Genomic DNA, 25,000 nt, shown 5'->3' on the forward strand with positions numbered 1-25,000 from the left:
TTTACTTGAGAGAGCGCAAGAGCACAGGTGGGGTGTGGGTAGAGGGTTCTCCCTCAGGCTCCCTGCTGAGCATGCCAGGTTGGGAGGGGTGGGGGGTGGGGTGTTGGGTTCCATCCCAGGATTCAGGACCCAGGATCTGAGCTAAAGGCAGACCTTAACCAAGTGAGCTAGCCAGATGCAACAGTTTAAATGCTTCTCATCACCTCCTACCTGGCTACACAAAGGATCATCTGTTGATCCAAATTCTCCCCATCTTTTTTTTTTTTTAAGGTTTTATTTATTTGACAGAGAGAGTGATCAGAAGTAGGCACAGAGGCAAGCAGAGAGAGGGGGAAGCAAGCTCCCCGCTGAGCAGAGAGCCTGATGCGGGCCCTGAGACCATGACCTGAGCCGAAGGCAGAGGCTTAACCCACTGAACCACCCAGGTGCCCCAACTCCCCATCTTTTAAAGTACAATTCCAATCCCCATTCTGTGCATTTAAAACTGCCTGAAAGCAGCCTGAAGCAATGAGCTGAGGAAGCTGAAGCACCAAGAGGTTTAGTAATTTACCCTGCCCCGGCTACGCAACTTGAGATCACCGGAAAGGACACCAGAACCTCATCTGACTCTGAAAGCTGTGCCCTCACCACTACTGCAGCATCCAGAGAGCACCTACTGGAAGTTGAGGAACACACAGCTGAGTGCCAATGAGCAGGGCCTGCCTTTAGAAGCCCAAAGGTCTATGTACTACAAGACTAGAAGCTCTACTTGAGAGGGGCACAGTTGTAGAGTAACTCAGGGGCACCTACCTCCTCCTCTCCTGAGCTACAGGAAGGCTGGGAGGGCTTCCTGGAGGAGGTGGGATTCATTTGGAATGGCTGTTATTGAAAGCTGCATGACTGACACCTTTATTTTTGCTCTGGTTTGCCCAAACAGATTTCATGTTCCCTGAGGCAGAGACCAGACTCTGTTAATCTCTGCATCTCCCCAGACACCTGACTGGAAAAATGCTCTATTTAAATGGCTCAGATTTGTATCAAAATATCAGTTTAATGTTTCAATTTTTTAATGTTCTGAATGTTTATTATAAAGTACTGAAATCTTTTTAAAGTACTTGAATTTTAATACTCACTAAATATAGTTAAAAGTAGTCATAATTAAAATGTTGAAAAATAGAGTAATCAGTAAATTTAGAGAAAGAAAAGACATTTTTAAAAACATGCAATTAAAAGCCATGCTACAAAATTCTTTTGGGCTTAGTCAAATTTTATGGTGAACTCAGAATAAGAGAAAAAGGATCACTTAAGATTCGAATGCAATCGTAAAACTCCTGCAAGAAATGAATCACTTGTTAGGAGCTCTCCATTAATAAAGGTCTTCCCAAGACACTCTGTAACCCTCTCATTTCAAGTGGAGAGTCAAATACTTGAATATTACAGGTAAACTGTTCTGATTATACTTGGAAGTTCAAATATAATTGGTCATTTGGCTAAATTAAAAGAAGGAAAACACTTTAGGGGCGCCTGGGTGGCTCGGTGGGTTAAAGCCTCTGCCTTCGGCTCAGGTTGTGGTCCCAGGGTCCTGGGATCCAGCCCCGCGTCAGGCTCTCTGCTCAGCAGGGAGTGTGCTTCCTCCTCTCTCCCTGCCTGCCTCTCTGCCTCCTTGTGATCTCTGTCTGTCAAATAAATAAATAAAATCTTAAAATAAATAAATAAAATAAAATAAAAGAAGGAAAACACTTTAAAGTCATCAATTTCTGTTTTGATTTGGTGTTTTGGGTTTGTTCAGCAGCAGCCGCACAGCCCAGTGCTCACTCTGAAACTCAGCTCTGCAAGGACTAGCTGTGTGACTTCCAACAGCTGCCTTCTTTAAAGCAGTTTCTGGGATGCCTGTGTGGCTGGCTCAATCAGTTAAGCATCTGCTCTCAGCTCAGTTCATGATCTCGGAGTCCTGGGATCGAACCCCAAGTTGGGCTCCCTGCTCAGTGGGGAGTCTGTTTCTTCTTCCTCTGACCCTCCTTCCCATTCATGCGCTCTCTCTCAAAAAAATAAAATCTTTGAAAAAATTAAATAAAATAAAGCAGTTCCTTCCCATAAAATGAATACCCCACAGGGTTTAAGAGTATTAAATCAGCCCTTAGCTTGGGCACACAGCAAATACTCAATACATGTTAGTGCTTATTATTGCAAAAGTACAAGGTGAGGGACACAGAGTCAAGGAAATATGCAGGAGGATACTAAAGGAATCTTTACCATCAGTATGATTTTCTAAATATTTAGCTTTACTAACTGAATTAAAGATGTTGGAAAAGATGCATTCTGGATGTGACTGCGATCTAGTAAATGAAAGGAGCTGAAATTAGAAACCGCAAAGAGAAGGGATTCCTCTGCCTTTCAGATCCTGTTCTTTAAAATACATTTGACCCAATTATTTTCAGAATGGAAAAGGTCATCTAATTATAGTTCAGAAGAATAAAAACCTGCTGGGGAGAAGATCCTTTAAGTATAAATGGGAGGATCCAGAGAGATAAATTTAGAGTTCATAAAACAGAACCGTTTTTCCTAAGTCTTTATGTTTCTCACATTGTAATATCAGGTCAGTTTCTACTATTTATAATGTGCTGCTGTTAAAGCCAGAACTCACATATGCGATTCTTTAATCATCACTGAAAATTATAAATGGCATAATGGCATTTAGTTCCACCGCCTACTGGGCAAAACTGCTCCACTTAGAATAGATTTTTCTTTTCTTTTTTTTTTTTTTAATTAAAAAGCTTAAGTTTTCCATTGTCATAAAAAAAAAAAGTAAAAACCAAGTAAATGCCACAAAAAGCAACATTTATGCAGGAAAAAAACAGTCCATCAGGGGATCTAGTACGTGACTCTGCTGAAGGGACTCTCCTGGTCAGACGGGCTCCAGGAGTCCTGAGGTTCTGTGATAGTCGCTCCAGCGCCACTATGTTTTAGGCAAAATTCCATCGTGTAACACCCAAATGGAAGATCTTGTGAACACTGTGCTATTATACTCGATATGGTGTGATGGAGGTGGAAGGGACTTTGGATCTGGGTTTAAATCTTTGCTCTGCTCCTAGCTATCCGACCTGGGGAAGATCACTTTTGAGCCTGTTTCCCATCAGAAAAATGAAAGTAGTAAGAGTAGAATGGAAACCACTAGCTCAGAGCCTGCCACCTAACAGATGCCCAGTAAACACAGGTTAGGATCCCCAGCCTCTACTTGTTCAGACAGCACCACACACCTGGACATCTGGCCAGGCAGCGTCCACTTTGTGTCTGCCCAGCACTGGTGACAGGGAGGTGAGTGGTGGCAGGAGAGGAGGCCTGAGAGTGCGGAAAGGAGAAAACAGCGCACACTGGGGGTGGGGAACAGTATCCCAAGAGGGGGTAGGAATCCTGACAGCTCCTGAGTTGGGATGAATGGAGATCAAGGGTAGGTCAAAGGCACAATAGCTCCACCAACAACTAGGCTGGGCCAAGACTTTAATTCTTCTCCTACCTCATGTGGTGAAGTCAGGCAAGGCTAAAGCAAACTGTGTGCAAGTTTTCTCACCCTCCCACCCTCACCTGCCCCTGCTTCCATCCCAGAGTTAACTGCCTTCCTCTGCCTTCCTAAGGTGGGCAGGGGGGAGAGGACCCAAGAAGGCAGTGTAGCAATCAGTTATACTCATACTTACATTCCAAAGAGAGCTCCCCCAAGATGTGCTGCATGATCAAAAAATTTCCATCCCAGGATCATTCCAGCTGTATCCATGGCAATAATGGCTTTTAGGGCCTAAAAGCCAGCAAAAGAGAACAGAACTGGTACAACTTTGATTCCTCCAGCATTGACATTTCTAATTTAAGGGCAAGAATTCTGTCAATGTAAAAATATCACCACTGTCCCCAGCACTTCACTTCATAAAAATACTCACATTCCCTGCCGTGAATGTGAACATTGGAAGGAAGATAATGGCAAGCCTCCCTTCTGGGATCTTCGTGCAGACAGCAGCAAGGACGGTCATGATTGCGCCTGACTGCAAATGAACACACATGAACATGTGAGAATCTCAATGTGCAGCTGTTTAGTGACTATAATATCTAAAGTAGCAATACTTTTTATATTTATTTATATATTATTTGTATTATTTATTTTATATTTATATTTATAAGCCACACATTTCTAGGGTGAGCACAAAGTTTAAAAGCTTTTAGTTATTAACACAGAAAATATCAGGCAAAGGGGCTGCAAGTCCACTGCATGGTGACCACCTAGAAAGAACAAGATGTGGGACCTTGGTGGCTCAGTGGGTTAAGCCTCTGCCTTCGGCTCAGGTCATGATCTCAGGGTCTTGGGTCAGAGCCCGCTTCCCCCTCTCTCTCTGCCTGCCTCTCTGCCTACTTGTGATCTCTCTGTCAAATAAATAAATAAAATCTTTAAAAAAAAAAAAAAAAAAAGAACAAAATGTGTAACAACCAGCATGTGAGCGCTTAATGAACTTCAGGGATTTCACTGAATAACTAAAAATAAATTCTCAAATTTCCACAAAGCCAATTCACCCAGAGTGTGACATGAATTTGCCCAAAGAAACCCACATACATGAATTTCTTCCAAATACAATGCTTTTTCTATGAGACTGATGTGCTGCCTACTGCACTAAGGAGGCACCATAATGCTTTTTCTAAAAAACAAATACACACGTGAAATTTGCACCCTACTTCATAATAAAACTAAACATTTTAAAACTTCTGCACAAATGCTCTGCCTCAGGAAAGCATGCCATGTCTGTCTCATGGTTCTGCATGACCCACCCATCACAGTATCCTCCCAGGGACACACATATATCTGCCTGCCTAAGAAGCACTTCTCCCAACGACCTCATATTAGAGAATAAAGATCTAAATGTCAGTGTGCCTGGCTGGCTCAGTCGGTAAAGCACACAACTCTTGATCTCAGGGTTGGGAGTTCAAACCCCATGTTGGGCCTAGAGTTTACTAGAAAAACAACAACAAATAAAAAACAAAACCCTAAATGTTACAACCTTATGATCAATAAGTCAACCAATTCTTGTTATAGCTGAAATTCTTATTGTAGTTGAAATTATAATGGCTGTATTTTTAAAAATCATGTGTTTTTCCAGGTTGCCACATAACCTTTGTAACTTAAATGTACAACGGCTATGAAGTATCTCCTGGATAAATAATGCTAATTAAACTCTTTATGTTAGACATGTGCCCACTTCGTCTAAATGGTAGAATACTTGAGAAATTAGATCATAATCCTTAGTTCACATTAAATCTCACGATAATCATCATTCATCTAAATACTTGAGCCCTACTTTATGCCAGGCACGATGCTAGATGGTGGGAGTACAGAGGGAAAACCAGCAGTCCCTTCCTTAATGGAGCTTAGGGGTCAGAAGTAAAAACAACAAAACATGATCAGCTATTCTGGGGAAGCAGGGCATACTACGCCAGCACATGGAAGGGACAGCTGATGTAAGCTCAGGGCTCCTAAATGGCATCAAGTTTTGCACGGAAGGATCACCAGGCACTGGCCCATCTTTTAGAAAGGGGGGAGATGAAAAGAGTGTTCCAGGCAGAAAACCAGCTTGCACCAAGGCTGGAGATCAGAAGTATAGTGAGAGGGAGAAATGCAAAGAAGCTGAGTGCAGCTGGGGCCTAGGGGGAGGGCAAAGGGAAGTCAGCACTTTAACTTCATTCATCTTCTGCCAAAGTTCTCAGTTCTAGTCACTTATTAAAATAATAAAAGTCTGAGGCATCTATCTGGCTCAATTGGTAGAGCATTTGACTCAATCTTAGGGTTGAGTTCAAGCCCCACAGTAGATGTAGAGATTACTTAAAAATCCTTAAAAAAAAAAAAAAAATATATATATATATATGTGTGTGTGTGTGTGTGTGTGTGTATTATATGTATATATATATTATATATGTATAATAATAATAATAATAATAAAACCTCCATGAGGAACATTCTACAAAACATATTCCCACATTCTTCTAAAGTATCAAGATTATGAAAGACAAAGACTGAGAAACCATCAGACTATACGATACTAAAAAGGCATCATAATTAAATGCAAGGTAGTATCCTGGAAAAAAAAAAAAGAACATCATAGGAAAATTGGAAATCCAGATATAGTCTGCAGGGGTTTTTTTTGGGTTTTGTTTCAGATTTTATTTATTTAGTTGAGAGAAAGAGACACAGCGAGAGAGGGAAAAACAAGCAGGGGGAGTCAGAGAGGGAGAAGCAGGCTTCCCAAAAAGCAGGGAGCCTGAAGTGGGGCTCGATCCCAGGACCCTGGGATCATGACCTGAGCTGAAGGCAGATGCTTAATGACTGAGGCCACCCAGGCACCCCTATGGTCTGCAGTTAAACAATGTTCTACCAATACTAATGTTTTAGTTTGGCAAGTTATGGTTATAGAAGATGCTAACATAGGGAAAGCTATTGAGACCTACACCTTTACAACCATCACAGCAAAAACTGATTCAAGCCAGAATAATAAATGGATGCTTCACATTTCAGGGAGGTGACAAATGAGACCCTGATACTTAGATAAATCCCAAAGCATCTTCTCACAAATTACATATTGATTTTAAAAGGTAAAGGAAAATAGTAACTTTACAGTAGAGAAGCAGGATAACAACCAGTCAAAAAAAGGACATTAAGGGGCAAATGGGCATTAGGTGCTTCCATTTGGGGTTATCTGAGGACATAACACCACTCGTGTAGCATTCCAACCAAAACACACAATCAGCATCTTATCATGAGGAACCAGACAAACCCAATTGATGGACATTCTAATAAATATCTGACCTGTACTGTTCAAAACTTAATGACATGGGGAAAAAAGGGCTGCCCAAAAGCAACAAGCAGAACTACATCAAACACGAAAGCTTCTGCACAGCAAGAGGAAACCATCAATAAAATGAAAAGACAACCTTCCAAGTGGAGAAAATATTTGCAAATTATATCTGATAAGGGATTAATTTCTGAAATATATAAAGAACTCATATAACTCAATAGCAAAAAAACATGAACCAATTTAAAACTGGCAGAAGATCTGCAGACATTTTCCCAAAACAGACATTCAGATGGCCAGTCGACACATGAAGAGGTGCTCAACATCAGTAATCAGGGAAATGCTAATCAAAATCACAGTGAGCTATCACCTCACACCTGTCAGAATGGCTATTATCAAAAAAGAAAACAAGTGTTGGCAAGGATGTGGAGAAAAAGGAACCCTCATGCACCACTGATGGGACTGTAAATTGGTACAACCACTATGGAAAACCGCATGGAAGTTCCTAAAAAAAATTAAAACCAAAGGGACACCTGGGTAGCTCAGTCAGTTGGGCATTAGACTCTTGATTTCTACTCAGGGCATAATCTCCAGGTTGGGAGATCAAGCCCCATGTCAGGCTCCCTGCTTAGCACAGTCTGCTCTAAGATACTCTCTCTCCCCCCCTCCTTTTGCCCCTCCCCTCATTTGTGCACTCTTTCTCTCAATAAATAAATTAAATCTTTAAAAAAATATTTTAAAAATTAAAAACAGAATTATCATATGACCCAGTAATTTTACTTCTGTGTATTTATCCAAAGACACTAACTCAAAAAGGTATATGCACCCCCGTGTTCATACTAGAGTTATTTACAACAGCTAAGTTAGGGAAATAACCTGTGTCTATTGATAGATGATCAGATAAAATGTGGTGTACAAACACACACACGAGTATTATTCAGACATTAAAAAGGAAATCTTGGGGTGCCTGGGTGGCTCAGTCAGTTGGGCATCTAACTCATGACTTTGGCTTGGGTCATGATCTCAGGGTTTTAAGATTGAGCCCCGTGTTGGGCTCGGGGCTCAGCAGGGAAGCTGCCTGGGATTCTCTCACTCTCCCTCTGCTCTGCCCCATCCCCACCCCCGCTTGTGCACACTCTCTCTAAGATAATAAATAAAATCTTAAATGAATGAGTGAATGAATGAAGGAAGAAAATCTTGCCATTTGTGACAACATGGATTGACCTTAAGGGCATGCCAAGTGAAATAAGGCAGAGAAAGGCAAATACTGGATGATTTCACTTATGTACGGAATCTTAAAAAACAACAACAACAACAACAACAAAAACAAATAAGAAACAAGACCATGTATGGAAAGAACAGATTGGTGGCTGCCAGAGTCAGGAATGGGGAGGGCCAAAATGGGTGAAGGAGGACAAAAGGTACAAGCTTTCAATTATAAAATATGTAATTCATGGGGATGTAACGTACAGCACAGCAACCACAGTTACTAATACTGTGTAGCATATTTGAAAGTTGCTGAGAGAATAGATCTTAAAAGTTCTTATCACAAGGAAAAAAAAAGTATAACAATAATTGGTAATAGGCTTAACTATGTTAACTAGACTTATTGTGGTGATCATTCTGCAATATATACAAATGTCAGGGGCGCCTGGGTGGCTCAGTGGGTTAAGCCTCTGCCTTCTGCTCAGGTCATGATCTCAGGGTCCTGGGATTGAGCCCTACATCGGGCTCTCTGCTCGGTGGGGAGCCTGCTTCCCCCTCTCTCTGCCTGCCTCTCTGCCTGCTTGTGATCTCTATCAAATAAATAAATAAAATCTTAAAAAATACATATATATATATATATATATATATATATACTTTTATATACATATACAAATGTCAAATCATTATGCTATACACCAAAACTAGTATGTTATGGAAACCAAAGCTCAGTTGGAAAAAAAAAAGTTGCAGAAGATGTTCCAGCTTTTAGGAGACCATAAATAAGACACAACCACTAAATGTAGTACATGATTTCAGAGGGGGAAAAATAGCTACAAAAGACATTATTGGGACAAACTGGAATATGTTCTATAAATGAAGTTATATTGTATCAACATTAAATTTCCTGAATTTGATAACCGAACTATGGAAAGATACAAGAATATTCATATTCTTAGAAATATACACTGAAGTATTTAGGGGTAAAAGGACATGATATATGCAACCTATTTGCAAATAGTTCAGAAAAAACAATATGTATATATAGAGAAAATGGTAAGTGAAATGTGGCAAAATATGAAAAGCTGGTGACTGTGGTTCAAGAGTCTTTTGCAGTTCTTTCAAAGTGAAACACAACTTAAATGTAAAATGTAAAATAAAAACCTTTGAAAAAAAATAGGAGAAAACCTCTGACTGTAAGCTAAGCCAACATTTTATAGTTATGAAACCAAAAAGCATGATCCTTAAGAAAAAAAAATTAGTAAATCAGACTACACATAAACTAAAAAATAGCAGTCTTCAAATGACACTGTGGAGAAAAGGCAAGATACAAGCTAAAAGAGAATACTGGTATATCTCAAATCTGATACAGGACTTGTATACAGAATTCAAAACATATAAAGATCAGGCAAAATATTTGAACACTTCAGAGAAGATATATGGATAGCAAATAAGCACATGAAAAACTGATCAACATCATTAATCATTAAAGAAATAAAAATTAAAACCACACAGATATCACTATATACTGATTACAAATTAAAAAGACTGACCAAGGGTGCCTGGGTGGCTCAGTGGGTTAAGCCGCTGCCTTCGGCTCAGGTCATGATCTCAGGGTCCTGGGATCGAGTCCCGCATCGGGCTCTCTGCTCAGCAGGGAGCCTGCTTCCCTCTCTCTCTCTCTCTGCCTGCCTCTCCATCTACTTGTGATCTCTCTCTGTCAAATAAATAAATAAAATCTTAAAAAAAAAAAAATTTAAAAAAAAAAAAAAAAAGACTGACCAAGTGTTGGTGAAGATCTGAAGAAACTGAAAATATCACACACTGCTGGTGGGAAAGTAAAATACTATAACCACTCTGGAAGACTATTTGGAAGTTCCTCAAAAGTTAAATACTTATTTGCCATATGATCTGGCCATTCCACTCCTAGGTATCAGCACAAGAGAAATAAAAGCACACATCCACACGAAGTTACACACAAAGGTTCACAGCAGCTTTTCTGCAACAGCTAAAACTAGAAACAACCCAAATGTCCACCATGTGAATGGATATACATATTCTGGCATATTCATACAACGGAACATTTGCCACCCATTCAAAGAAGAAACTGATACACAGAACTTCATGGATGAATTTCAAAATAACCACAGAGTAATGGAAGCCAGAACAGTAACAAAAAGGAGTACATGCCGGATGATTCCATGAACATTAAACTGTAGAAAATAAGCACAAATGAAACTATCATGACAGAAAGGAGAGGAGTTATTGCCCAACAATGCGGGGAGAAGGAGAAGAAGGGGCTACCAAGGAACACCAGGAAACTTTCAGGGATGATGAATACGTTCATTATCCTGATTCTGGCATTGGCTCCATGGGTGTCCACATGCCTGAGCTTACCCATATATAAACTTTAAACACGTGCAGACTTTTGTACATCAATTCTATCTCATTAAACCCAAGTTGCTTTTTTTTCTTTTTTTCAAAGACTTAGGAGTCCTTTGTACTGCAAGTTTTCTGTAAGATTTAATTTCTAAATAGGATATTTTAAAAAAGACACCTAACAGTGATTTTTATAAAAGATGCTTCTATAGTTGACTGTAATTGATTACCCCTATAAATAAAAGGACATTTTCTTTAAAAAAAAAAAAAAAAAAAAAAGACTATTTGAGAGAGTGAGTGAGCAAGCATTAAAGTGGAGAGGGTCAGAGGGAGAAGCACACTCCCCGCTGAGCTGGGAGCCCAACTTGGGGCTTGATCCTGGGACTCTAGGATCAAGACCTGAGCCAAAGGCAGATGCGTAATCAGCTGAGCCACCCAGGTGTCCCAGGTCCTACATTTTCATACTAAAAACACTATTTCTGAAAAATAGCATCTACTTCTCTCAACCACCACTTCTACAAAGGGCTGCTTCAAAACATAAGGTTATTTGACATTCCAGTAATTATTAATACTTTAAAGTGTTAGCAGTCCCAGGATCCCAGAAATCCCAACTCTCTAATACATAGTTGCCAGCTGACCCAAACAGGGAAACTAGCTCAAGCTGCCTTCCCAGGAATGGGCTGGGGTAACCGCAGGATGGAAGAACGGTACGAATGTCCCCAAAGACCTAAGTGGAAGTTAAGTGGGCAAAAAAATCCCCAGTGCTCAGGCTGAAAAAAATGCGAACAACAAGCAAACAAACCTCCACCGCCTACTAAAGGCACGGTGAGTGTTGGTGGAGCCTGCAATTACACAGCGGAGGTTAGGAGCCGGAATTCTATCTTCCATATTTAAGATCAACTGTCTGCTCTTGAATACTGGCCAAACTGGCTTCTAACACAAGTCTAGCACACAAGGTTTTTCTAAAATCCTGACTTCCCTTAACAGGGAGATCACGGATTGTGTCGAAATACACACATGCATACAAACGGCCTCCATCATTTGTTCGCTTTTCCCTGGTTCCGTAGTCCAGGATCTAAATGGGTCACAGCAAATTCCAAGGCTATCAGAACCATCGCAGAAGACTGTTGGCATATTTCCCCACAACACTTGCTGGGTCATGGTGCAACATGTTATGCTGGACATATTTATATTTATTCTGAAAGATCTGTTCTGCCTGGAACTTCCACATCTGCCTCCAAAATCTGTAAGCACATACTGTTATTAAGCAGACTAGGTGTTAATGTCATTAAGTATTGGAAAATTAGGGTGAACAGTGGCTCATCACCTTCCAGGCTTTACAGCCTATGAGCAACTCTAGTATGTTAGGTTTATTTTTAAACGAACTTAAAAATGTCAACTCAACAAAACCCAAAATCATTGAAACCTTATTTTCCCAGAGGAAAAAAAACAATAAAATTATACACTTCTCCAAATGAGGCCAAGAGAATTTGATAACCTGATATAAAAGAACATTAAAGTTGTTAGGTGGCTCTAGATTGTATCTCCATAGATGATTATGTTCTCCAACTAAAGTCCTCATTACAGGTATTTTAATATGAAAGAAAATTCTCTTTACTGGGCATTTCTACATAAAGCCAGTTTCTGATTGTATCTTATTGTACTTATTATAAGTTAAAGATGGAGAGCAGTTCCATTGTCCTTCTAGAACTTTCTCAAAGTGACTTTTACCTACACAAACACAATCATTTATGTGTCTAAATCTCAACTTGCTTTTTTGACAAATGCTTGGGACTACCCCCAAGCAAAGATTCTTTATTTTTACCTTTTCTAGTCAGAGGCTTTTAAGACTATAATGAAAATGGACCCTTTCTCCTCAGAAAAATTTCACATTCCTATATATCTTAGATGCAATTTCAGGGAGTCAAACCCAATTCGTGTAGACTCTAGACATCTGCCTCCACGGTTAGAGATGAAGAGCTTTTATTCTCCACCAGTAATTTATGTACACTGGTTATGTACTTGGAATCAATATGTGCATATTATTTTTTGCTTCATAAGTAAATTTTCATAATTCTTTAAGATTTTATTTATCTGACAGAGAGAGAGACAGTGAGAGAGGGAACACAAGCAGGGGGAGTGGGAGATGGAGAAGCAGGCTTCCTGCTGAGCAGGGAGCCCGATGCAGGGCTTGATTCTAGGACACTAGGATCATGATGGACCTGAGCCGAAGGCAGACGCTTAACGACTGAGTCACCCAGGAGCCCCTCATAATTCTTTACATAATCTTCATATAATTGTTCACATGTGTGATTTTTTCGCACTATGAATTTTAAATGAATTTGCTCTAAGGGGCTTTGTGTTTCCACAAGCTAATGAGTACTGCTAAAAACCCTGGCATTACATAGGAAACAAATGTAAGAAGACTCTAAAAGGCTGAGAGAGGAAAGGAACCCTGGCTGGAACCCTAAGGAATGACACAGTGATGAGTCCCCTGGGTTTTCCTTTGACCTCATGTAACTCAGACTTGGCTCTGGAGAAGCTCTTCACCTGGAAATACCAAAGAACTCAGACAAAATGGGTCCATCCCCACACCCTAAAATGCTGTGGCCAAAGATCAAAAAAAGGTTGCTTAGCAAGACAATCAACTTTTAGATAACAACCACTCTACTCCAGCCAAATACAAAAGAACAAGCTATGGCCCAATCCCCATCAACAAAGGCTGAGCAGAAAGCCTAGGCTTCTACTCTTGCAGAGGGCAAGTCAGCATCCCAACACTGTTGATAGGGTAGTCAGTGGAGGCCATGCAGGCAGCAGTAACAAGGCACCCTGTTCCTCCTAGCCGGGAGAGGTGTACAAAGGAGGCTGAATTCCCAGGCCTGCCCTTTAATAACAAGAGCCCTCATACCCTAGGTGTCAAAGGAGGCTGAGTAGGAAACCTGGAACTCCACACCTCATCAGACAATAATGGTCAACATACCCCTTCCCCTCATCAGAGCAGTGTCAGGGGGCAGCCTGATAAACAGTAGATTTAAATAAAATTCAAAGTCTCATAATATCTAAAATGTTCAGGTTTCATTTAAAAAAATCACTCACCATACCAAGAACCACAAAAATCTCAACTTGAATGAGAAAGGACAATAGACCCCAACAAGATGGATATTAAAATTGGCTGACAAACAGTTTTTTTTTTTTTTTTAAGATTTTATTTACTTGAGAGAGAAAGCATGTGGGAGCATGCAAGCAGCAGGGTGGGACAGGGGGAGAGGATCTCAAGACTCCCCGCTGAGCACAGAGCCCACCCAAGGCTTCATCCCATGGCCCATGAGATCATGACCTGAGCCAAAATGAAGAGTCAGATGCCCAACTGACTGAGCCACTCGGGGCCCTGTCTGACAGGCATTTTAAAACAGCAATTATAAAAATGCTTTAATAAGCAATTACAAACATGCTTGAAACGAGTGAAAAATAGCACAGAAATAGAAAAGCTCAAAGAAACAGAAGACACAATGAACAATGTAAACTTTAGAACTGAAAAACACAGTGCCCTAATTAAAAACACTCAATAAATGGGCTGAGGCAGAAAGGAAAGGACAAAGAAAATAATCGTAAATCTGAAACAGAATAGCAATTACCTAGTCTAGACAACAGAAAGACAAGACTGAGAAAAAAAACAAATTTCAGGGACCCATGATATTATAAGTGATCTAATGTCCTGTTATCAGAGTTCCAGAGGAGGGAGAAAGGGTGAGGCTGAAAAAGTATTTCAAGTAGTAATGGCTGAAAGTTTCCCAAAAGACATAAACTCTAGATTCAAGAAGCTAAACAAACCTCAAACAAGATCAACACAAAGATATCCATGACAAGACAGGGTCAAACTTCTGAAAACTCAAGAAAAAGAAAAAAATCTTCAAAGAGACCACAACACCTTCCCTATAGGCAAAAAGCTATTTGAACAACACAGGATTTTTCTTCAGACTATGGAGGCCAAAAAGAAGTGGCACAACATTTTTCAGGTGCCAAAAGAAATGTCAGCCTGGAATTTTTTATCCAGTGAAAATATCCTTCAAAAAGGAAGGGCCAGACATTCTCAAAGAATAACCTAAGAGAATTTATCACTAGCAGACTTACTGAAAGAATGGCTAAAGAAAATTCCTTCAATAAAAAGAAAATGATAGATGGAAGAAATCTTAAAACATCATGGCAGAAGAACAATAGAAAAAGAGCTGGAATTCAAACCCAGTCTAATTCCATAGCATGTGCCTAACTCTTTTCATCTTGAACTTCAGTTTATCTGTAAAATGAGAGTAATACTTGTCTGAAGGCACATCAAAATGCCCTCCCAGGGGCACCTGGGTGGCTGAGTTAGTTGGGCACACAGCTCTTGATTTCAGCTCAGGTCACGGTCTTGGGGTCATGGGATCAAGCCCCCAAGTCTGGCTCTGCACTCATACAAAGTTTGCTTGAGGATTCTATCTTTCCCTCTTCCCCTCCCCCACTCTCGCTCTTTCTCTTTCCAAAGTAAATAATATTATAAAAAAAAAAAAAAAAAAAAAAGCCCTCCCAGATACCCTCAATTACTGAGAAATGTCTCTGCACTCCCAGGATACCCAAAGTCCTCTAGAGAACACTCAGGGGGTGCCTGGGTGGCTCAGTGAGTTAAAGCCTCTGCCTTCAGCTCAGGTCATGATCCCAGGGTCCTGGAATCAAGCCCCGCATTCCGCATTCCGGGTCTCTGCTCAGCGGGGAGCCTGCTTTCTCCTTTCTCTCTGCCTGCCTCTCTGCCTACTTGTGATCTCTGTCAAATAAATAAATAAAATCTTAAAAAACAACAACAAAAAAAGAACACTCGGCCTTTTTAGTGTGTATTGTGTATGTATACAATGTTTTTTTCCCAATTAAAGTCAAAGTCCTTTTCTGTTTTAACCCAGTTGTCTTCGTTGCCTTCATGTAACAGGTGCTTAGTTGGTTAATGAGGTAAAGGGTAGGGTGTGAAATATGTAAATTGTACTGGCACCAAATTTTATATATAAAACATTCCATGAAGGCAAAAAGAGGTGCTTAAGAAATCAAGTAGGTGATAGGACAAGATACAGGTCTCAGGAAATTAAGTACACACAAATCTGAGGAACACACACATTATGGATGATAACATTAGAATACTTTTTCTAAAAATGAACCTTCAAGAAGTTTCTTCAAATATGAAACCCCTATTTGAATGTATTTAAGTGATTTGCATTTAAATATGTACAAAATGAATCTGTAGTCTTTAGAGAAATGTTATGCAAAGATTTCCATGTGCCTAGAAATCTGCCATTAAACTCAAAAGAAAACACATTTGTGCTTTTTTTGTGTTTTTGTTTTTAAGCATCCAGAACATAACTCCTAAAGACAGGAACTGCGAACATCCTGCTCACCGGCTATATCCCCAGTCTCTAGTATAATGCCTACTAGTCTAATCTGTGTAGCAGACACTCAAATAGGGACTAAACAGAAGGACAGAATACCAGAATCAAATCTGTAATTATTTTCAATTTTCCAGTGCTAGATTAGGCTCTTTGGTTTCTGGGGACACCCACTGTTCTGACTACTCTACTTGATTCATACTCTTCCAGTTTCATACTCTTCCAGTAAGTATATATAAATGACCAACAGTCAAAAACTAGCCTGAAGTTTATAAGGCTCTACAGATGTATGAATTCTAAATTAGATACAGATTAGTATTAATGTAATTAGTATTGTTTCAAATGTTAATTTCCTGGCTTTGATAATTGTACCGTGGTTCTGTACCTAACAGTAGGGTAAAGGGTACATAGAAGTCATTGTGATAATTATGTGATTTTTCTGTAAATCTAATATTATGTCAAAATGAATAAAAACTAAATTAAGAAAATTTACATTAGAAATACTTACTGCACCAAGTGATGGTCCATATCTTCCTGTGGCAACTTTACACACATAACTGACAAAATTGGAAATAACACCTGGGAAATAAGTCACATTTTGATAATTTTAGTGAGGTATAAAAGTAGTTTCCATTTCTGATGCCCACCTCACAGAGACTAAGTGACGGATTTCTACCTAGGTCAGTACAAGGTGCAAGCATGAATACCTACACTATCACTTCAGATATTTATAAAAAAAAAAAAAAAGTCTGACCAACTGCACAACTTACTCAATGACATAGGGTCATTCACTTTACTTCTCAGTTCTCACTTTTCCCATCTATAACATGAAGGAGACTAGTTCCAAACCCACCAACTGTCTGGGAATCCTCTGGGCTGCACTCCAAACACTAAATCAGATTCTCTGGAGTGGGACCAGGGAATCTATATTTTACTCGGCTTGCCAAATAACTCTGCTGCAGATCTAGACTAGATGATCTTTTACAAGTCCCTGTAGCTCCAATGTCATCTAAGATGAATGTGGCTCATTTTTTAAAACTTCCTAGAGAGCAGGAATTAGCAGCACCTGAAACAGACCTGTTTGTACCTACAACAATACAACTAGTACATGGGGAAAGAACTATACACTTCTGTACAGGCCAAAGATGTTGCTCAGTTTCTAGTACTGAGGGACCAGATGCATGGATATTTGAATAAAACTGATTAACCACCCATCCTGGGCCTTGTGGTAGATGCTTCTATTTAACCCTTTCCACAACCCCATGTCACGAGAGAGTAAGTATCAATATCTTCAGAGAGTGTATAGTCTTTTCTGCAACATCAGATGGCAAGTAGCAGAAACAGGATCTAATAAAACTAGGTCTTCTGACCTCAAGCTCTCAAGTTTTTTCACACTACAGTACGATTTCCAGATAAACTTTTTATTTTTTAAAAAGATTTTATTTTTCTGTGAGAGAGTGAGAGAGACAGCATGGGGGTGGGGAGAGGCGCAGAGTGGGCAAGGGAAGCAGACTCCAGAATCATGACCTAAGCTGAAGGCAGACACTTAACAGACTGAGCCACCCAGATGCCCCAATATACTGTTTTTAAATGAATGGACTTCAGGGGTGCCTGGTTGGCTCAGCCAGAAGAACATGTCACTCTTGATCTCAGGGCTGTGAGTTCAAGCTCCATGTTGTGTACAGAGAGTATTAAAAAAACAAAACAAAACAAACCTTAAATTATTTTTAATTAAAAAAATAAATGAAGGTATTTCAGAAATGAATTTTTATGCTGTGTGTTTTTTAATTAAGTATATTTTGCAAACAGGTAAAATTTAACTGACCACTTGTCAGTTTAGTAGCATCTAGGAACCTAGACTCCAGTACTACCATTTCCCAATTGAAATAAGGAAATGATGTTATTATCTCCAGGACTGACTGGAGTGGTTCAAACTAAGATACATGCTTGCAGCAAAGAGAGAATAAACTCATTCTTGACAGTTTAATTATTACAAAGTTCTGATCTAAAGCTTTCTGGAAAGTGAACACACTGTGGTAAATGAGCTTAAAGTTATTTGACAAAGATCCAGATGATTGAGACAGCCAGGGAGTCTGGGAAGCACCTATTTATAAAATGGTGGACCTGAGCTAAAGAAACCAAGGCCTAATGAGATAAAATGACATTCTTAAATTCTACACTAAACCTTAACTCCTGTCTATCCTGACTTGAAACTAAACATACCTAAATAATCTAAGAAGAAACCAGCAAAATGAGAAGCAGAAAAGATAACCCTGCTGACCTGTGATATCCTTCTCTATATAGTTTGTACAATTCTCTATACACAACCTTCATGTGTAGAATATGGCTATAATGATTCCCTTCCTTCCTACTCCAGGTAGGTAAAAGGCTTATACGCTGAAAGATCCCCAGATGAAAACTTTTTACCTGCAGATAAGTAAACTGCCATGAACTGCTCTTGACCCAGAATGTTCACTATGCTGGAGGAGAAGCTCCACAAAACATACATATTTGCAGCCATGTGAAACAAGGAGAAATGACTGAATGTTGACAGCAACATTGGAGAACAAAGGACCTCTATAAGAGGAAAAAAACAAAAAAAGTCTGGTAATCACAGGACACACAGCCATGACCTAAAAACGATCTGTTTTAGATTTTTTTCATTACTATTATGAAAAACTCAAAATAAGAAACAAAAATAGAGCCAATTAAAAAGTTTAAATAAGATGGTTTACCATAGTATTTTTCAAGGTGGTAAAAACTTATCTTAAATTTCTTCTATTTAGTAAGTACCCAATAAAAATTCTCAGTTCAATGAAAGCAACTTTTCCTTATGGCAAAAATTACCTAGAAAAAGAATTAGTAAGCTATTTTTACTACAGATATGAAGTTGTGTAATAGTATCCTCCCAAGAGCAAACTTGTAGTGATCATAGATCTTGTGTCATTAAAAAATACGTATCTATTATGTACAAGATGCATTTTAAGTACCTGGGACATAAGACTAAAAGAGATGAGGTCCCTTTCCTCAAGGAACTTACAGTCTATCTTCTGGATTTTGCTTATAATTGTTGACAAGTAACTCATCCTTTTTATAGCATTTCAATTAACATAAAACCTATTTCTTTCATACTACCTCTACCTCAAAATAAAGTCATGAGTAGACTTACTTGAGGCTGGGTTGGATGTGAAATATCTGATCATTGTCCGCTGTAGAGAAGGTACTCTCCATAAACAGAATACAAAAACATTTGCCGCTATGATACCTACAAAATGAAAATATATAACTTAGGGACTTTAAAAATAGGAACAAAGAAAGTCTGAAAGTCCACCTGAATAAGATTTTCTACCACAATTATTTAAGAATATTATATACTTGGTGGGGGGTAAGGGAGAGCAAGTTAAGGAAAGTAAGTGAAATCAATGTTTTCAAGTATCAAACTACACGCACTGGTACAGTTGGAAAATTCCTAGGAAACTGCAAATGCCCTAGAAGCTGACTTCCTTCACTCAGATCCGTATTTTTACCTCTACAGAAAGGTTTACTCTTCTCAATAAACAACAATCAGGTATATAATTATTGTTTGAAAATGGCCAAGCCAGAGACAGGTAATGTACAGCATTAGGTTCTTCGGCCAGGACCAGAAAAGCTCTATAATATAACAAGCTTCTTTTTCCACAGGGAATAATATACTTCTTAAACTTATAGAAATATCTATGTATCATCTGGATAAATGAAGATCCACTTGTCTGAGAAAAATACTTGTCAGATAAGAATTCAGGAATAATCTGGAAGAATTTTCCAACTGCTATTGAAACTGTTTACATGTGGGAGTTGGGTGACCATTTCATTTTTCTGCAAGAACTAAGTTGCTAGAACTACCACTAAATTGAATAGGTTTATTATTTAATGATAGAATTAACTATTCCGTTACATTTTTGTGAAAAATCAAGTTTTTCTTAAAAACTACAAACTTTAAAAAAGATATTAATTTTAAGGCACAACTCCTTGCCCATGTACTAGGCACTCATCTACTTGAATTAAAGGAATTTAAACATTTACTCATTCCCCCAGTTTCTTTCAGCAACAGGCAGCTAGCTCTTTCACCTTCTTCAGTGACAGTAAGCACTGATTCCAGTAACAGCCTGGTAAGAGGATTTATTTTAGAAGATATTCATTGTATGATCCCCACCAACTGCTACATCTTATAGTTACCTTTGGCTTTCTGTGTTTGCTCACTCTGTAAGGCTCTCAGCTGTACCTCAGCATTACTAGTCTCTCCAGGTTTTGCTCTCCCATTTGACCATTAGGTAGGAAAGGAAGCTACCATTTTTCACAGATTCACAGATTCTCTCCATTTTAGTATCTGTAATCAGGATGCATCTTACAACTGGTGGTCGTCACAACACTTTCAAAGATGGTGAGGACAGTACTCATGAAAGGATGCGGAAAAGAGGTCAAAAGCAAGGCAAGTAAGAGGACTATGTATACCTCCCAATGAGGAACCTGAAACCCTGGGCAGGGAGGGTAGGCAAAGGAAGGGTGGAGCCTCCTCAGATGGAGCAACAGACCTCAGAAGGTTTATCCTAAGGAAGTGAGCAGTGATTAGTGTTGCTTGGGTTTTCTTAGCTTCTTGTGGAAGAGTTACACATCTTTATTATCCAGAGAATTCTCTGAGGTCTAGGCTCCTGTACACAGTGACTGGTATCTTGGCATAAAGAAGCCCTGAGGATAGCCTGGCCCCAGGCTTCCATGATCACAAAAGATAATCAGGGCTAAACAGTTAGCTCCAATTGTGGTATAATGCGAAGAAAGCAAGATGGGGTTCCCGATCCTGCCTGCTAGGCTGGAAAATGGCAACAACTACCCTATGTGTTCCGCAAGCTACTTTCTGAAACCAGTGACAACACACACTTCTGGAAACTGCAAGCACCACAGCACTGCACAGAAGTAGAGTGTGTCTCTGGCTGAAGAGATTACAACTAGGGAAAAGACTTACAAAAGGGTAAGATAACCAAAGATATCAAGGTTAACAGTAATCAAAGAGTTATCATCGCCAAGCATTCAACCCAAATGTTAAGAGGCCTTTTTTGGTAAAACATGACAGGATATTGGCACTGGAACACATTGTAGTTAAACCCCTCACTTCATAAACCTGTGGTCTACAATTAAGAATCCCATCAGTGAACAACTAAACTACATACCCAAACTATGCACACAAATCATTGTAATATGCTCACAAATTAAAAAGAAATTACAAAAGTAAAATGCAGTTATTTTCCTCCATGCATATCCTATTTTGAAGGTCAATTATAGATGAGAAAACTTGGGCTCTAAAAGATACAAATTTTCAGAGCCAAATTCAGTGGCCAAGCCAGAATTCCTAATCTAGGGCTCTTTCTACTATACACAAAGACATGGATAGCCAACAGGATTTCTTTTGACCTTGGTCACTCTAGGACTTCAGACCAGACAAAGGGCTCTTTATCTTGGAAACAGCATGGTTGGTCCCCAGAAGCCAGTGACCAGGAGAGGATATGTGGTAATCCTAGGCCAGAAGCAGCACTGTACATTATCTAAAGAAATGGGTAAAGGAGCCCCGCAGAACTGACTCTGTCTTACTTATACTATAACCAAGGCAAGAAGCCTAACCCCCTTCAGCCTCAGTTTCCTCTTCTATAAAATAGGGGTAATAAAATCTACTATAAAAGAGTTGAGTGCTGATTAAATGAGAAAACATAATTAAATGCAGCAGTCACACAGTGAAAACCCATAAATGAAAGGGAATGGCCTTTTCTAAAGTAGAAAGTGGATGTGCCACTTAGTTGCTTTGTGGTCTACATCTCATCCCCTTCACTTTAGTTACCTCATTTGTAAAATGGGGATTTTATATATATCTTATATATCTTCCTGTATCTTATAAAAGTTGTAGTGAGGCTTTAAAAAAAATACTACATGCACCTAGTGTGCAGAAACTCAAATAATGGTTCCTTCCTCCTCCTTTTCCTTTGAGAAGTAGAACTGCTTAAGGCCTTTGCCTGTATCTCCATTTAGAAGGAGTGTTACTCTCCTCCTGACCCAGTAAAACTCTTGGACAAGTCTGACACTGCTGATTTAGGAAGTTTGCTGCTGCCTCAACACCTACCTTTACCAAAAGGGATGCAATGGATTATATTAGTGACCATAATGAAATAAGGACCTTGAAAAATTCTCTCCTTCACAAAGCAATGAAAAAATTGGCAAAAACTGTCAGAATCAACTTTTTCAGAACTCTGGAAACTAACTAAAGGCTTACAGCAACTCAGCATTTAAGAAAAATGGTGAATCTCTATAGGAACAGCAAATTTGGGGCATTTTAACTTGCCCTGGTTCCATCCCTTACTTTCCAGCTACAAGTTGAAGCTGTAAGCTATGAAAACAATCCACATTTCCCATGGAGCCTCAAAACCATGAGAGGTAGCACAGGAAATTGGAACTCTTTCAAAGCCTCATTCCCAGAAATTGTTACTGTCTGACCTATCTGGTAATAGTTCCCTGCAAGACCCCACTTGCAAGGCTGTCTATCTTTGACTTGATTGGATCCTCAAGTGCAAAATTCCTTTTCCCAGGGGGCATTTGCCAAAAACGATTACAGGCAGGTGTTTTAAGTTCATGGCTGCCTAAGGTGGTGGATAATATTTGGAATAAACAAAAGACCAAAAATCTTAAAAGGAAAAGTGAGGAATGAAATGTCCACCGGAGCTTATACCTCAATATATTCCTGGGATCTTGTACACCATAAGCGTAACAAGAAAAAATAAGACTTTAAGACAATATTTGTTACGAGACACAAAGGACACTATGTAACGATAAAAGATGTAACATCTTCTTGATATATCATTATAGCTATTATAAACATACATGCTCCTAACAACAGAATCCCAAAATATATAAAGCAAAAATTAAACAAAAGGGAAAAATTAACAGTTCAACAGTAATACCTGGAGACTTCAATACCTTATTTGCAATAACAGATTAGATGATGAGCAAGGAAACAAGTCTTGAAGAACACTATAAACCAACTAGGCCTGACAGACATCTATAAAACGCTCAACAGGTTCACCTGGATGGCTCAGTTGCTTAAGTGTCTGACTCTTGATCTAAGCTCAGGTCTTGATCTCAGGATGGTGAGTTCAAGCCCCATGTTGGACTCCACACTGGGGGTGAAGCTTACTTTAAAAAAAACAAACAAACAAGAAAATACATTCTTGGGACACCAGCTGGCTCAGTCAGTAAAGCATGTGACTCTTGATCTTGGGTTTGTGGGTTTGAGCACCACACTGTGTGTGGAGATTACTCAAAAATAAAACCTTAAGTGGCCCCTGGGTGGCTTAGCTGGTTAAGCATCTCCCTTCAGCTCAGGTCATGATCTCTGGGTCCTGGGAGCAAGCCCCACGTTGGGCGGGGAGTCGCTACTCCCCCTCCCCCAACTTGTGCTTCCTATCTCAAGTGAATAAATAAAATCTTAAAAAAAAAAAAAAAAAATGGAGGGGGGCTGGGTGGGTCAGTCGTTAAGTGTCTGCTTTCCACTTGGGTCATGATCCCAGGGTCTTGGGATCGAGCCCCACATCCACGGAGCCTGCTTCTCCCTCTCCTCATGCTCTCTCTCTCACTCCCTCTCAAATAAATCTTAAAAAGAAACCAAAATCTCAAGAAAAACCACAGACAATAGATTCCTTTCAAGCGCACATGTAACATTATCCAGGACAGACCATTTGTTCAGGCACAAAGCAAGTCTCAAAAATTTTTAAAACCCTGAAATTATACAAAGTATGTTCTCTGACCACAATGGAATGAAATTACAAATCAATAATACATTGGAAGAAGTCATAAATATGTGGAAATTAACACACTCCTAAATAACCAGTGGGACAAAGTAGAAATCATGAGGGAAATTAGGAAGTACTTTGAAATCAATGAAAACAAAAATGTAACATAGCTGCTATGGACTGAATTATTTTCCACTAAGATTGGTATGTTTAAGCCCTAAAGTGATGGTTTTGGGGGATGGAGTCTTTGGGAGGTAATTAGATTTAGATGCCGTCATGAGGGTGGGGCCTCTATGATGGGATCGGCTTCTGTATAAGCCAGATACCAAAGAGCTTGCTCTTGCTCTCTCCCCCTGCCATATGACACAGCAAGGTGGCGGAGGAGAGAAGAATTCTCACAAAAATCCAACCATGATGGCCCCTTGATCTTAGACTTCTACCAAAATTTTTTAAGATTTTACTTACTTATTTATTTATTTATTTGATAGAGACACAGCAAGAAAGGGAATACAAGCAGGGGGGGGGGGGGGGGGAGAAGCAGGCCCCCCACTGAGCAAGAAGCCCGATGTGGGGCTTGATCCCAGGACTCTGGGATCATGACCTGAGCCAAAGGCAGACGCTTAACAACTGAGCCACCTAGGCGCCCCCACCCTTCCAAATAAGAAAATAATTTTCTGTTGCTTAAGCTACCCAGTCTATGGCATTTTGTTATGACAACCTAAGCTGCTAAAACAATACTAAAATTTACAGAGCACAGCAAAAGTAGGCCATGAATGCTACATTAATAAAGAATTCAAATCAATAATCTAACCTTTCACCTTGAGAAACTAGGAAAATAAAAAAAGCAAATCTAGGGACGCCCAGGTGGCTCAGTGGGTTAAAGCCTACCTTTGGCTCAGGTCATGATCCCAGGCTCCTGGGATCAAGCCCCACGCTGGGCTCTCCGCTCAGCAGGGAGCCTGCTTCCCTTCCCCTCTCTCTGCCTGCCTCTCTGGCTACTTGTGATCTCTGTATCTCTGTCAAATAAATAAATAAAATCTTAAAAAAAAAAAAAAAAGCAAATGCAAATAAATGCAAAGCAAGCAGAAAGTTTGGATGAATGAAGGTATAGGGAAAAAAAAAAAAAAATCAATGAAACCAAAAGTTGGTTATTTGAAATGACCAACAAAACTGACAAACCTTTAGGGAGAATGACCAGAAAAACTCCTCAAGTTACTAAAACTAGGAATGAAAGCAGAATGTTACTACTGACCTTTACAGAAACAAAAAGGATTATAAGGGAATACTATCAACAATTGTCTACAACAAAGGAGAACTTAGATGAAATTGATGAATTCCTAGAAAGACACAAACTACTGAAACTGACTGAAGAAACAGAAACTCTGAATAGGCCTATAAGATATAG

The 25,000-nt window shown here is 39.5% G+C and overlaps 1 protein-coding gene across 2 annotated transcripts in view; it reads right to left on the minus strand.

Annotated features, from left to right (window-relative positions):
* The window catches only part of PARL (presenilin associated rhomboid like), a 50,479-nt gene that overhangs the window by 787 nt on the left and 24,692 nt on the right, over positions 1-25,000 (minus strand). The window contains exons 5-9 of one of the 2 annotated variants that reach the window (XM_032875471.1): positions 18,957-19,052; positions 18,215-18,364; positions 16,296-16,366; positions 3,909-4,010; positions 3,672-3,769 (exon numbers count right to left, since the gene is read on the minus strand). In XM_032875471.1, coding sequence (XP_032731362.1) covers positions 3,672-3,769; positions 3,909-4,010; positions 16,296-16,366; positions 18,215-18,364; positions 18,957-19,052 — 517 coding nt within the window. The remainder of the gene's footprint in view (positions 1-3,671; positions 3,770-3,908; positions 4,011-16,295; positions 16,367-18,214; positions 18,365-18,956; positions 19,053-25,000) is intronic. The other variant, XM_032875472.1, reaches the window with a different exon arrangement.

Source organism: Lontra canadensis, unplaced genomic scaffold (genome assembly GCF_010015895.1).
Source record: "Lontra canadensis isolate GAN:19392208 unplaced genomic scaffold, GSC_riverotter_1.0 scaffold56, whole genome shotgun sequence".
NCBI lineage: Eukaryota > Metazoa > Chordata > Mammalia > Carnivora > Mustelidae > Lontra > Lontra canadensis.